The sequence below is a fragment of the Camarhynchus parvulus genome, chromosome 1 (genome assembly GCF_901933205.1).
Source record: "Camarhynchus parvulus chromosome 1, STF_HiC, whole genome shotgun sequence".
NCBI lineage: Eukaryota > Metazoa > Chordata > Aves > Passeriformes > Thraupidae > Camarhynchus > Camarhynchus parvulus.
The window spans coordinates 88,990,806-89,003,979 of record NC_044571.1 but is presented as its reverse complement, the minus strand read 5'-3'; the positions used below and the strand labels follow the sequence as shown (position 1 = coordinate 89,003,979).

General features: G+C 37.6%; 1 protein-coding gene across 1 annotated transcript in view; it reads right to left on the bottom strand.

Moving 5' to 3' along the window:
- Nucleotides 1-13,174, bottom strand: part of MAN1A2 (mannosidase alpha class 1A member 2) — a 133,931-nt gene that overhangs the window by 102,104 nt on the left and 18,653 nt on the right. The window contains exon 2 of the mRNA XM_030962387.1: nucleotides 1,888-2,143. Coding sequence (XP_030818247.1) covers nucleotides 1,888-2,143 — 256 coding nt within the window. The remainder of the gene's footprint in view (nucleotides 1-1,887; nucleotides 2,144-13,174) is intronic.

Sequence of the window (13,174 nt, the reverse complement as noted above, 5' to 3'; positions counted from 1 at the left end):
GCCTTTTACAGCATGAGGTGTGTGGCAACTGCAGCTAAGGATCACCACCTGGTGATTCTTACTCACAAACTACCCTGTTTCTTACACTTTGCTATACCTCCAGGATTAGATCAGCAAGAATGGTCCAAATTTTACTACTTTTTCATGAGACCAAGAAAATTGCCATTCTATACTAACCTACAGCTTATAATCTCTCAATCTACAATCTGACCAAACAACCTCAGAAATGCAAATACTAATTTTCAACCCCCCCTCCAATTCCAGACTTGGTCTATAAGAGCTTTGGTTGATTATTTCTTCTAGCTAGTTCTTCACTGTTAGCTGTGCTCAGTAATTTTGCATTACTTGGTAAACTCAATTTTATTCTATGCATTAAATCCATCTCATAGGCATTTTGCTACAGTAATCTGTAGTAAAAATTAAGAAGTGTTGACAACCATGCTGTTCACTGTCCACCCTACAAAAACATTTAGAAAAGCAAACTGCTCTCTATATTCTCACTCAAAAAGTTTGCAGACAAATTAGTAGAGCCTTTTCAAATCCACAATTCAATTTTGTTCTTCGGGAAGCAGCCCTAACCAAGCAGGGTCAAGAAGGTCCAATATTCCAGACACAACTTCCTAGCAAAAGCACTTCTGCAGTAATCACTAACAGGCACAACTTTCACAGAAGGATTTGCCACTTCAGATACCTGGATTGTGACAGGGCTCTATACGGAGCAAATACTACAAATAGTGATACAGCTCCACACAGCATCACTCATGTATAATAACCAGCTGCTCATTACTTTATAAGAGTGGATTCCATCTAGTCATCATTAATATTCAAAGTAAAATTCCAGCTTGGGTGATCTACCCACAGAATGGGTGATCTACCCACAGAATAGGATGTAATTCAGCAACAACTACTTCCTACAACGAGGACAGGCAAATGACAGATTTCTTTTTGGTTTTATAAGCTAACTAAACTCAGATTACAATTTACAAGTAAATTTATCTGATGTAAATACTAAGGGCTATTGTTCTGGACATTCTTTAGTAACAGGGTCAGTGCTTGTCTGCATCTGGCCTGAAGCATTCCTGCTTTGCTAAACCGATTTTTTGGCATAAAACTCATCAGAGGGCAGGAAAGAAAAAGAATAATGGAGGCTGCACAATGTTTTTGCCATACTAGTTAGAAGATCAGACTCAAAGAAATGTCTGGCAATAGTAGTAGAAAATTGGCATTGCCAGGACAAAAAGGGGCAATCAATCTTACAGCCAACCAGTAGTGGAGAGGATACGACCACAAACAGCAATTCCCGTAGTGTAAGTTGCCACAGAACCAAAAGCCTAAGCAAAGATCTTAGTTTGTCTCATTTACCTGTAACACATTCAATCCATTTAAATTTACTGAATTCTTAAAACCCATTTAAAATGCATTTTGAAAAGTATGCGACAATTTGGTAATTTTCAAATATTAGCAGCAGGTCTTCTTTTTCCTTATCTTTTCAATCTAATGTTTTAGCATCTAAAAATATCCTGTGACACAGTAAGATATCCCATTCTTTGAAAGGAAACTCACAAAGTCATGCCCTACTTTAAAGATGCCCTTGTTACTCTTCCATGTGTTAATGAAAAAATCACTTTGAATCCATATCACTAAGCTGAAGAAATTCCTCAAAATAATTTTTAAGTTGTTATCCAGTGAAATATTAATACTCCAACACCATACAATAATGCTGATGCTCATTACTGCTTGTCTACTTTTAGTTTACTACATGATTTGCAGATCGGTTTTTCTTTCTTAACATAAATCACAGCAACTAAATGCCATATAAATAACTGCTGTCAGACACAAGAACAGGTAGGACCACATCATCATCACCACCACCATCATCATCTTTACCTCTTTAATTTTGTTCCTCCTCTCTCGGATATCCGGGTCTGCTGGTTCTCCGCTGTTTATCCCTATCAGGTTTGGTAAAGGAACTGGGGGCAGTGGCTTGCTGTCTTTCTTTTTCAATTCTTGCACTACTTTGTTCTTTTCTGTTTGAATCTCAGCTTGAATCTCATCCCGTGATTTCTTCAATTTCTCCTTAGCCTCTTCCAGAGCCTTTTCATGATCTGCTCGGATCTTATTTCTCAGACGTTCCTCTTCTTCTCTAGAGACACAAATGCTAGTCAGAATCTCATTACTAAAAAAAAATGGTTACAAAGAAACTGCTGCTTAAACACATCCTGACCTAGTTTTCTCTAAGCAATTCTAATGATTTAGACAAGTTTATTAATTTATTTTAGTACACAATCCTACACTATTTTTGCCGAGAACCCCGAAAGAACACCTACACATCCACAACACTATTGTAGAAAAATTTATCATAGAAATTTTTTAGATTGTCTTAGCACCTTTGCTCGTCCACTCAAGAATTTAGAAAGTTATACTTCAACTACAGGATGTGTGCAGAGGCACATCTAGCAACAATTCAATAATATTTTTTTAAGAAATCAGAAGGGCTCTTCTTCACTTTCTCTACAATAAATAAATCGTACACAACTTGACAAGATTGGAAGTAACCACTACAAAAAAAAACCCCACAACCACTTTGTTTATTAACAACCCCCACCACAGCATGTTTTCCCTTCAATTCACAATTCATTGTTCCAATCAGTAAAGTCCTTAAACCATCAGTCCTAAAAGCAGAATTAATTAAAATGCCATTTAGGCGCATAAGAGCTTTTAGTAAAACATGATTTTGAAATTCACTTTCAACAAGACCAACATCATCTTGATTTTAAGCATTATCTTAAATAATAAGTGATCTTTAATGATCAGTCAAGGTTTTAAGATTTGCACATAAAATGAAGAGTTCTAAAGCTTGGCTTAGAGAAGTTATTCTAACAACAGACAAAAATGGCCTATTCCAGTCCTAAAATATTTTAAGGCATCAGAAAGACACACATCAGACTCTTAATATAGCACCACCTTTACAAGCTTCTTTAAAAAACAGAGTTGCTCAATGACTAATGTAAGCCAAAAAAAGTTGTAGGCATTTTAAAACAAGCATTAGGTAAAAAAAATGCACTGTTACACAAAGAGTACTTTATTAGCTCTTACATTTTTCCAAAGTGCTATTAGGTTTGCATTTAAAATAAATTATAGCAGCATTATTACCTTCAATATATCAGTACTAGGAATACAAAGCAACATTTTAATAGATGCACTGATGGAAACGCTTTCAAACTGAAGTTCTTCAGCCACTTTTCTCAATATGATTCACACCACATCCATATCTCTTCCAAACAATAAAAAAACAAAAGACTGAGCTCCTCAATTTGACTGTGAAATCCAAGATCATTAATACTGTCTAACAGTATCAGTGCCCCTCTCCCTTAACTGAGAAGCAAAGAAAAAACTTCCAAAGCAGCAAAACACTATTCTAAAAAGAGAAAACAAGTAATACCATTTAGGACTTTTACTTCTACTGTGACCTACTTATATGAGAAAAAAACTTCCTTGTATTCCTGCAAAAGCTACTCACACTCTGTCGTGGCAGCAATATCATGCTCAAATAGCAATAGCAAAAACAGAAAAAAATTCTACCACTTGGAGGATCTGAAGCTCTGGAAAGCTCTTCCAAGGCTAGCAGAGGGCTCTGCATAAGATTCAACGAGAGAGAATGAGAATGAGGTCACCAGAACAAGACATCATTCCCACAGTCATGTTCTCCCCGAGAGAGAGTAAAGGAGCCAAAGAGGTGCTTGAAAGAGAATGAGAAATCTGAAATGTTACTGAACAGTTAAGAGTCAAAATACTTCAGTGTGGGAATAATGTATTTTGCAGGTACATTTCCCATATTCAAAATTCGGTATCTTTAGGCAAGTGACAGTATTTATTCTCTGACTAATTTCACTAATATTTTGCTGATAGGTATTGAAATTCTTTTTGCAAAGGATTAACCATCATTGAAATAACTGCATTTTTATGAGGAAAAAGGTAACAGTGTATCTCAGACCTTAATAAAAAGCTGGTCAAGGTATATTTACATTAACCTAATTGCTTTATTGATAAATAGAAATATGTTTGGGAAAACACATGGTTAACTTGGAAGTGCCGAAATACAATCCCCCTGTGTGAAAAAGAATTATGAAGTTTGAGTAGTTACAGTGAGTCTGATTCACTGAAATGAGTCACTGCCAATGTACTTTGTGCACCTTAACTTTGCACCATCAATATCAAGTGCCAGGAAGATTTTGCTTTTACCTTTTTTTTAAGTTTTCAGTTCCAGGTGCCGTATGCAACAATCATAATACAAGCTCCATCACTCTACAAACTTCATCTGTTTCTAGATTCAAAGTGCATGAAACAGCCATAAATTGGAAAGCAAGTTTTGAACTCGCATCTGTCTACACTGCAGGAACCACTCTATAAACATACAAAAGCTGTTCATTTCTAGAGCACAAGAATCCAATTAAAACCATTAAGAAAGTTTGAATGGCACAGTCTGCTTTCCTTCAGTCACTCAGAAGAAAATAAACAGACTCAATAGAGATGAAAAATCCCAATGCTAGCTTTATGATCAGCTCAAAGCCTCTCTTCCAGGAAGTGACATTTTGAGATAAACAAACAGTAAGATGAACAGAAAGGTCAACAGGTATTTGAGGGAGTTTACAGAAGATAGCACAAGAGCTTCTTCTGCAGACACATATTCTCTGTGCAATTACCAATGATGGACAGCATGAGCTACACAACACCTCATATCCTACATGCCAGCTGAAGACATATTTTTAAATGTATTCAAGTATAAGACCCTGATAGAAGAAAAATCACATCCCTAAATATAATACCACACTTCTTCTGAGCTCTTAAGCAACAAGAATTCAGTGAAAATACAGAATAAAGTTAAGAGAATGAGAAGACTGATTATGTGTGAGCAGCTGACACCCCCTCAAGTCACCAAGCTTCCTGGCCAGCAGAGGAAGGCGTAAGCAACAATGTAATACGTGCAGAGAGCACTATATTAAAACACTCAGAGACCTCAGAAGGATCAATCTAAAAATATAAGATTGGAGAGAATCCCAGCATAAACACGTATACCAAAACCTGTCAAACTGTTTCCGTATCCCACCCCCGCTTCCAAGCAACATAAGTAAACCCTTAGAATTTAAAGTATTTTGAGTAAATCTTCAAAACCTTATCTAAGAGAAAGCTACTTACTTCTAGTCATCCCTGAAGCTTATTCAAGAGTCTCAAGAGATGTTCAAGTACCATGAAACTACAGCAGTAGCTACTTTAAAACAACCAATGTTATTAAAATAACCTGTGATTAGACTGTTTTTGCCAAGAAGAACCATAAATAGATCTAATAATTAGAATCTGAAACTAGAAACAGGTGCAAGTTCTTTAAACAATTACTGCCATGAGCTATTGCAGCTGCCTGTGCAGGAACACTGTATGCTCTCAAAGTGTCCACAAGCTGCCTAAATATCATTCAGAGAAGACCACAAATTATAATGCTTGACACCCAAATCACCAACTGGAACTTAATGCGCTTTAATTATGCACACAGTAGCGAGCCTTCTGAACAGCTCCCAAGCCTCACTTGTCAAGACAATGACTTTTAACAAAAGTCTTTCCTATCTGCTGTGACACAACAGGCTCTTTAGAAAGCAAACTGAAAAAAACCCTCTAAAAATTTGTTCAAATTTCTTTGTGAGATTCAAGATTTTAAAAAGAGAAAAGAAAATTAGAACAGAGTCAAGAAAAGCAAGCAGGCCACCAGCAACTGTTCTTGCCACTAAAAAGTAGGCCACTGGCTTACTATACAGAAAGAACACACAGTTTAACATCATTTGGATTTTCAGCAGATGGATAGACAACTGTCAGAGGACACAAATATTTGCGTAAGCCTATCATTCATAAATAACCTCCTGTGTGGAAATTGTGAACTTTTACCTTTTGGCCACACTTGATCTTTAACCAGAGGCTACTTTCAGAGACAATGAAACAAAAAAACAAGTGGGCACTAATTAAAACAAAAAAGTTTGAGAATCCGCATGTAAGAAGCATTTCACACACTAACTGCAAGACTTTACTTCAGTCTTTCAGCATATACAGTTTATAATATTCCCACATATCACAACTCCACTACCTTCTCCCAGTATATGGCGAATATACATTCATGGCATACATGAGGCATGGACATACATATACTGTCCCTCACATGACTGGAGTCTGAAAGAGGAAGAACTGGAAGAACAGAGCAGTTGTGCTGTGTTTTGTTCTTGCTGGATCACCCTTCCTGTACAGATGGCTGTATTACTATCAAGCACGTGCAGAAAAAGAGGCCTGATTATTTTTTCTAATGTTTGGTTTTCATCATGATCATCCTGCAAAAGTGACCACTTTCTCCCAATTTGCCGGGCTGCTCTGAGACATTAGAGGTAGGTTAATGAAAGAGTGCCAGAGCTGTATGTGCCTGTGGATGAAGAGGGAAGCTCCACCATTAACAGGGAGGCTGTTACTTAGCAAGAGTTTTCTCTTTCAAGGCAAGTCAAGGTTGTATTTATTAGACTGAATTTCTTTTCTTCAGGTAATGAACAGAGTCAGAGATCACCGGTTAGAAAGGAATATTTTTATTAGAAAATAAATGAATCCTACAGGCATGGAGGTAACTTTGGTGCATAAAAAATGCTGTCAAAGTATTGGTTATAAAGATTTTCCAAACAGACTAAGAAGAATCTTATTCATGCTTTCAACAGAATGTTTCATCCTCAAAACACTGTTTCTAAATACATTTTCACCTTTGTTTAAAACAATCTTGCAGATGGACACAGCCTAAAACTCTAGCACAGGCAGAGTAAATAGATGATAACTTGGTAGGAAAAAGTTTTTGTTATTTAAAAAAAACTACTAAGTCAAACTGTCCTTTGTCAATGTTCTAAACTACTTTAAGAACATTATGCTTTTTTAGTTATCTGCAAGCATCCTACCTGCTCACTGTTTTACTTAAAACACCAATACCTACATGTGCTATATACACACACTATACAGTTACTTGTGCATCTATGTGGTGGCCTGGGAATGAAATGCTGAAATGCAGAATATTGCCCATTTCAACCCTTCTTCCCCAAGGGAGTTAATAACAGTTCATTATGACATCAGAAGAGAACATATCTAATACACTTTGAAAAACTACTGATGAACAACTTTTCCATATACAGAAAACCCCTAGAAAGGAATCTGGGATTCCTGGTCAATGGTAAGTTGAATCTGAGTCAGCAGTGCCCTGGCAGCCAGGAGGGCCAACATTGCATCAGGCATAGCATCACCAGCAGGGCAAGAGAGGGGATTGTCCCACTCTGCTCTGCACTGCGGCAGCCTCACCTCGAGCGCTGGGCGCAGTTTTGGGTGCTACAAAAAGACATTGAGTTATTAGAGAGTGTGCAAAGGAGAGCCATCCTCTGATGGTGAACAGTCTGGACAGGAAGCCTTGTGAGGAGCAGCTGAGGTCACTTGGTCTGTTCAGCCTGGAGAGGAGGAGACTGAGGAGAGAGCTCATTGCAGGCTGCAACCTCCTCATAAGGGGAAGAGGAGGGGCAGGCACTGATCTCTTCTCTGTGGTGACCAGTGACAGGACCTGAGGAAATGGCCTGAAGCTGTGTCAGGGGAGATTTGGGTTGGACATTAGAAAAGGTTCTTCACCCACAGGGTGGATGGGTAGTGGAACAGTTACCCAGAGAAGTGGTCACAGAACCAAGCCTGACAGAGTTCAAGGAGCGTTCGGACAACACTCTTGGGCACATGGTGTCTCTTGAGGTTGTCCCCTCAGTAGCAGGAGTGGACTCGATGATCCTTCTGGGTCCTTTCCAACTCAAGATACTCTCTGATTCTGTGATTTACTGCCCAGAAAATTACCCCAAAAAACAGATGCCTTGAGTGGTTTCTTTTAGACAAAGACGACAGTAAAATCTTTTCCTAGCAAGTGGTTAGATTTGCATATGACATGAGCACTGTTCCTCAAACAGAAGGAAAATGAGACAGAATCCTAATTCAACTCCTATCCCTTTCCATCCAGTTTTAGCTTTTTTTCCTCTTGCTGTGACACTTCCTCTTGACCTCCTTCATCTTCCTACTTCCTACCTTCCTTTACTATTATTTGCACCAACTTAGGCTTCACCAGCTTCCTTCCTTGGTCTTCAATAAGGGCAGGGCCACCACTCTGGATGCCAGTCCTCCTCACTGTAATCATTCAACTCATTTGGACAATGCTAGGGAGAAGAGAATTCACTGACACAGGCACTCTCTTTGAATGCTAAATACTCCCACAAAGTCTATGCAGACCTTCTCCAAATAAAATTTCCTTCCATCCTTCTGCAAGAAATGATGCCCCTAAATTGATCTTGTTTGCAGCCCAAATCTCAGACCAAGAATCTGGGCTTTTAGCCACCCTCATCACTGCCCTCAAGACTTCTCATCTCCATGACAGAAGCTCACAGATCCTGTTTCAGATCTGATCTTGTGTTTAAACCAAAACCTTAGCCCCTGACATTTCTTTGTAGATAGCTGGGTGTCACCTTCAAGGCAAATAAACTAACTTAACTTTTAATCTTCCTTCCTTATCTTTTGTTTAGCAGTGGAAACTTTGCCATTGTCCAGATTGCCAGTGTCTGGGCATTCTTCCCATTTTCTAGAACATGACTACAGCTAATTTATCTGCTTAGTTGCCAAGTCTTTTAAATTCAGTCTTTCTTAACCCATACCATTAGAAGCCCTCAGAATTTGACTGGGCTCCTTTCACCCAGCAATTCCACCAGGAAGACAAGCCACTTAACTACTGACATCCTTAGACCGCCTTCCTGTATTTTTTCCCCTGCAACTGTAATTCATGATATGCATTTTTTTTAGAAACACCCAAAAAATATGTCTATTTCCAGAAATCCAGTATGTTAAACTCACAGATTTCTATGGTAGTCATCAGAAGCCTTCTGCTTGTTACTCCTTTACTGTCTCTACCTAATTGTTTTCCTTTGTCCTCTAATTTAGGTATGGGCCTTGGAAACAGCTCTAGAATGAGGACAAGCAAAATCCTGGGGGAAATATATTTAGAGAGAATTTCAAAAACAGAGATTGAATGGGCACACAGAACTTGCAGAAGGGAGTGCAGAGTTGAGGCACATCCCCTATGCATGAAGTCCTCTACAAAATGAAACAACACTGAATATTCCTTGGTATCTTGTATAGTATTTTGGAGCACAGCCAGGACCTTCATGAATCTTCATATGCTAATAATTTATTAATTAAGAATGTTAACATAAAAGACAACTCATGGGGTTTCTTTACAACCATCATTAAAATAACAAAACATACCTTCCAGTTAAGACCAAAATAGTACAGCTAACACTATCAAATGTGGAACATGTATAGCCTTTGAAGGAAGAAGGAAAAAAAGATATGCAGGTAAGGGATCATCCTTTGGGAATTATGTGCTTCCTATGTTATGAATATTTACTTGAACAGAATTGGTAAAACTTATTTTGAGAATCTGTCAAGTGGCGTGACCATTAGCAAGGCATTTGTGTCTCACCTCTCTCTACAGCAGCCATGTAATCTGAAAAAACAACTTAAAAAAGGACAAGGGTGCCAAGCTCAGGAAGCACTGCTGGTACAGTCAGCTCATGTTGTACTAGGGAAGAAAAGTAGTTGTTTTCTACAAACACTCCTACACTTGCACTTACACGAGCAGCCAGGCATTTGTCAACGCTAAGAAGGGTCACTAGAGGCTGTAAACATTTAAAGCTTACATGAAACTTCTTTGTTTTGCAGTTACAGTATCAGCTGAAACAGATTTTCAGAAGAATCAGATCAACTACTTCAGGAAGAAAAACAATACTTTTTAAGACAACAACAGCAAGTAATGCAACATTGACTAGTGGTGAGCAAACAAAATTACACATTTTCAACTAGATGTAAGCAAACTCATTTAGTTTTTACTGTCTTAATGTCATTCGGGTACAAAACCACTTCATTAGAAAAAGCACTAGTTGCACAAAGTTCAACAATGTGGAGTTTTCAATCACTACAGCTCTATCAAACACACCTCTTTTGTATCTCTTCTGCTCCTCCAGTGTAAAACAGAATACAACCACATTTGCCTCAATGCACTAACACAATCAAAAATAGGCATTATTTCAGATTTCTTGATGATTAAAGGAACTTGAGTTAACATCTGCAACTAATTACTTCCGCGCAGAATATTAAGCGTCTGCAGAACAAGGTCTTAAATCTGGTCCAAGCACTTACAATGCTAATATAGTGGGAAAAATATATGCTTTAGGAATCAATCTTATGCCTATAAAAGGACTCTGAAAATTCTACTAAAAGTTCACGAAATTTAGGATCTCTTCCTGTTTCCTCAAGCACACTGAATGAGAAGAATGGTGACACCTTGCCCTGTGGAAAACTGTTTTAAATAGCTTCCTGTGTCCTAGCACCATACTGACTGGAGCATCAGATCTTCTTTTCCAACTAGCACCCAAATGAGACAGACTATTTTTTAAAAACAATAAATATGAAAGAGCTTTACAAGAATGGGAGAGAAAAATACATATAGACTATGGGAGTAAGAAACAGAAAAAGAAATCAATACTGAACAAGAGAATTGGATAGGACAAAAAGTTAAGAATTCTCCATTTGGAAATGTTAGGTTTATTTTGATTTGGGTTTCAATCCACCAAAGACCAGTAGGATTATTTCAATTCAGGACTAATTTCAGAAGCCCAATACAATTAACAATGTCAAACCACAGTATTTCCTACTACAAATCACTCTAAGTCACTGGAAACACTGCTGTTACACAAATTAAATTATGTATGTAGCAATGTATTTACATGCTACTCGCTGCAGTCAAGTCTAAGACAGCACGGACCACCACCTTGCATACTGTATTATTTATCAACACTAAGAGCAGTTTCATGAAGGCAGAATAATACATAGCTGGGCCTGTGACACTGAGGAAGTAATGAACTGAGTTCTCATGCAAGACCAATGCATCATCTCTGCTTCCTATTAAAGAAGGAATTTTTATAAATAAGCACATTTACATATAGGACTAGGCAGTCCCACTGATATTGATGGCACAGATCAGATACTGAAGCATATGCTCAAGCAGAACTGAAAGGAACCAGAGAACTCCCACATATAGCATTAAGCTCTTAAATATTATTTCTAGTCTACTACTATTGCCCAAAACTAAGTTTCCAAGAGGAAAAAAATCCAAATATTTAAACCCGTCAACACAAGACATAAAGGAAAATAAGAGTGCATTCTGTAAGTTGGCATACATCACAAAAGTTGCTGCAGAGTCTGAAGCTTTACTGCATTTTCCACATCACTCAAAGCTCATCTTTAGCAGAGGTCACCACATTACAATCTTCACAAGCATTACCTATTTTTCTTTATTCCATACAAAACTGAGTATTTGTAAACTCAAGTTTTTCACTATAATAAACAAAGCTGCTTTAATAGAAGATTTTTCAGGGAAAATGTTGCTAACTTAGCTACTCAACATTAAACAGAATGCTAAAATCAGCTAGACTTAGCTAATTTAAATTAAAAACAATAGATTCAAACACCTAAACCCCAAGAATATCATTGGTTTCTGCTACACCTTAATTTTCACCCTTTCAAGCACATGCAGACCCACAAGTTGCATGTGCAACTACTATTCTACATATTTTAATATTCTTGGGAGTGAGAAGTTTTTTGACTTTTCAGAAACATAATTCCTGAATATTTTTTACCTAAGAAAAATGAATCATGGGTTCCATTTTGTACACTACTAGCAACTGTTTTACTGTATACTATACAGAAGCTTGAATTACATGTTCAGCACTACAGTACTGACTTGCTACTCCTTCACCCTCTGTACCATCCACATTGCCTAAGAGTTGTGCCAAGACAGGATGCTGGGTTCAAAACCTCAGATTTGTACAGCAACTTTGGGAGGATATGGGGCCAAACACAAGAACAAACGACAACAAAGGAACTGCAATCACACATGTGTGTTATACACAGTATCTTGCCTTCCCTCCTTTTCTGCTCTTCCTTGACCCCAGAATTATAAATCCCTCCTTTTACACATGATACTACCAGAGGAAAAGAAAGTTTCTGAAGTCTTGCCAAAAAATCTCCAGGATAGTGGAAAGGACCTAAATAATAGCCTCCAGAAACTGAAGTTCTGAGTAGGAGCTTTAGCCAGTTGAAAAAATTTAGTTTCTGCACATGTTAAAGCAAAGAAATTTTTAGCACATCTATTGATGTGCACGTGCCTTTGTTCAGATTGTTCAGCCCAATAAGAGAACAATATTTGTCTGCCTCATAAGCTATGAAGAGTTTTGGAACATTTCACCTGACATACAGAAACAGCAATATATATGAATCTTCAAGCAAAAGAGAAGCAGGATTTTGCCTGTTACCTTCATAAAGTTAGAGCTTGAAAACTTTCATTCAGCAGGTATCAAAAGCTCGCTGCAATCACTGTGTAAGATTATCACAGTAAAAGCTGCATTACTTCCTTGCAATGAGAAGTGCTTAATACAAATGCTTTAAATACTTAATAGAACAGGACAACCTTATTCTCCACATGTGGTAGGACAGATGCTTCTGTGACATTCTACACAGACATTATAAGCTTGTTCTAAAATGAAGGAACAAGAGGGGACATACTTGAAAAGAATTTGTCCAAAAACACCCACACTAAATGTATGATTCCAGGATGACGAGTAGAAAGAAGAAAAATCCTGGTCTACTGATGTTTTGGATAAAAGACCAAGCAAATCATAACACAGACCAAGAAAACTTTTCAAGCAACATAGTTAACAAGTCAACACCTCTATCAGCTCGCCTTTTTTTTTATTTTACTAAGAACAGGGTTTGAAAACTTCATTTAGTCTCAAATAACAACCAGGAAAAGTTAGACAGCAACTGTGAGCAGCAAAATCTTAATGATTTCTAGAAGCATCAAGTAAGCAGCCTTAAGAACAGAACCTGAGACAACAGAAAATAGGCTGACAAAAAACATTCGTCATATAGAATTGCAGTTACGGATAAGGGTGTGTTTTTAAAGAAAATTAAGAAGCAGCAATCACTGAAAATTATGACAATCATTTAAATATTCTTGTGTTTCAAAACAGAA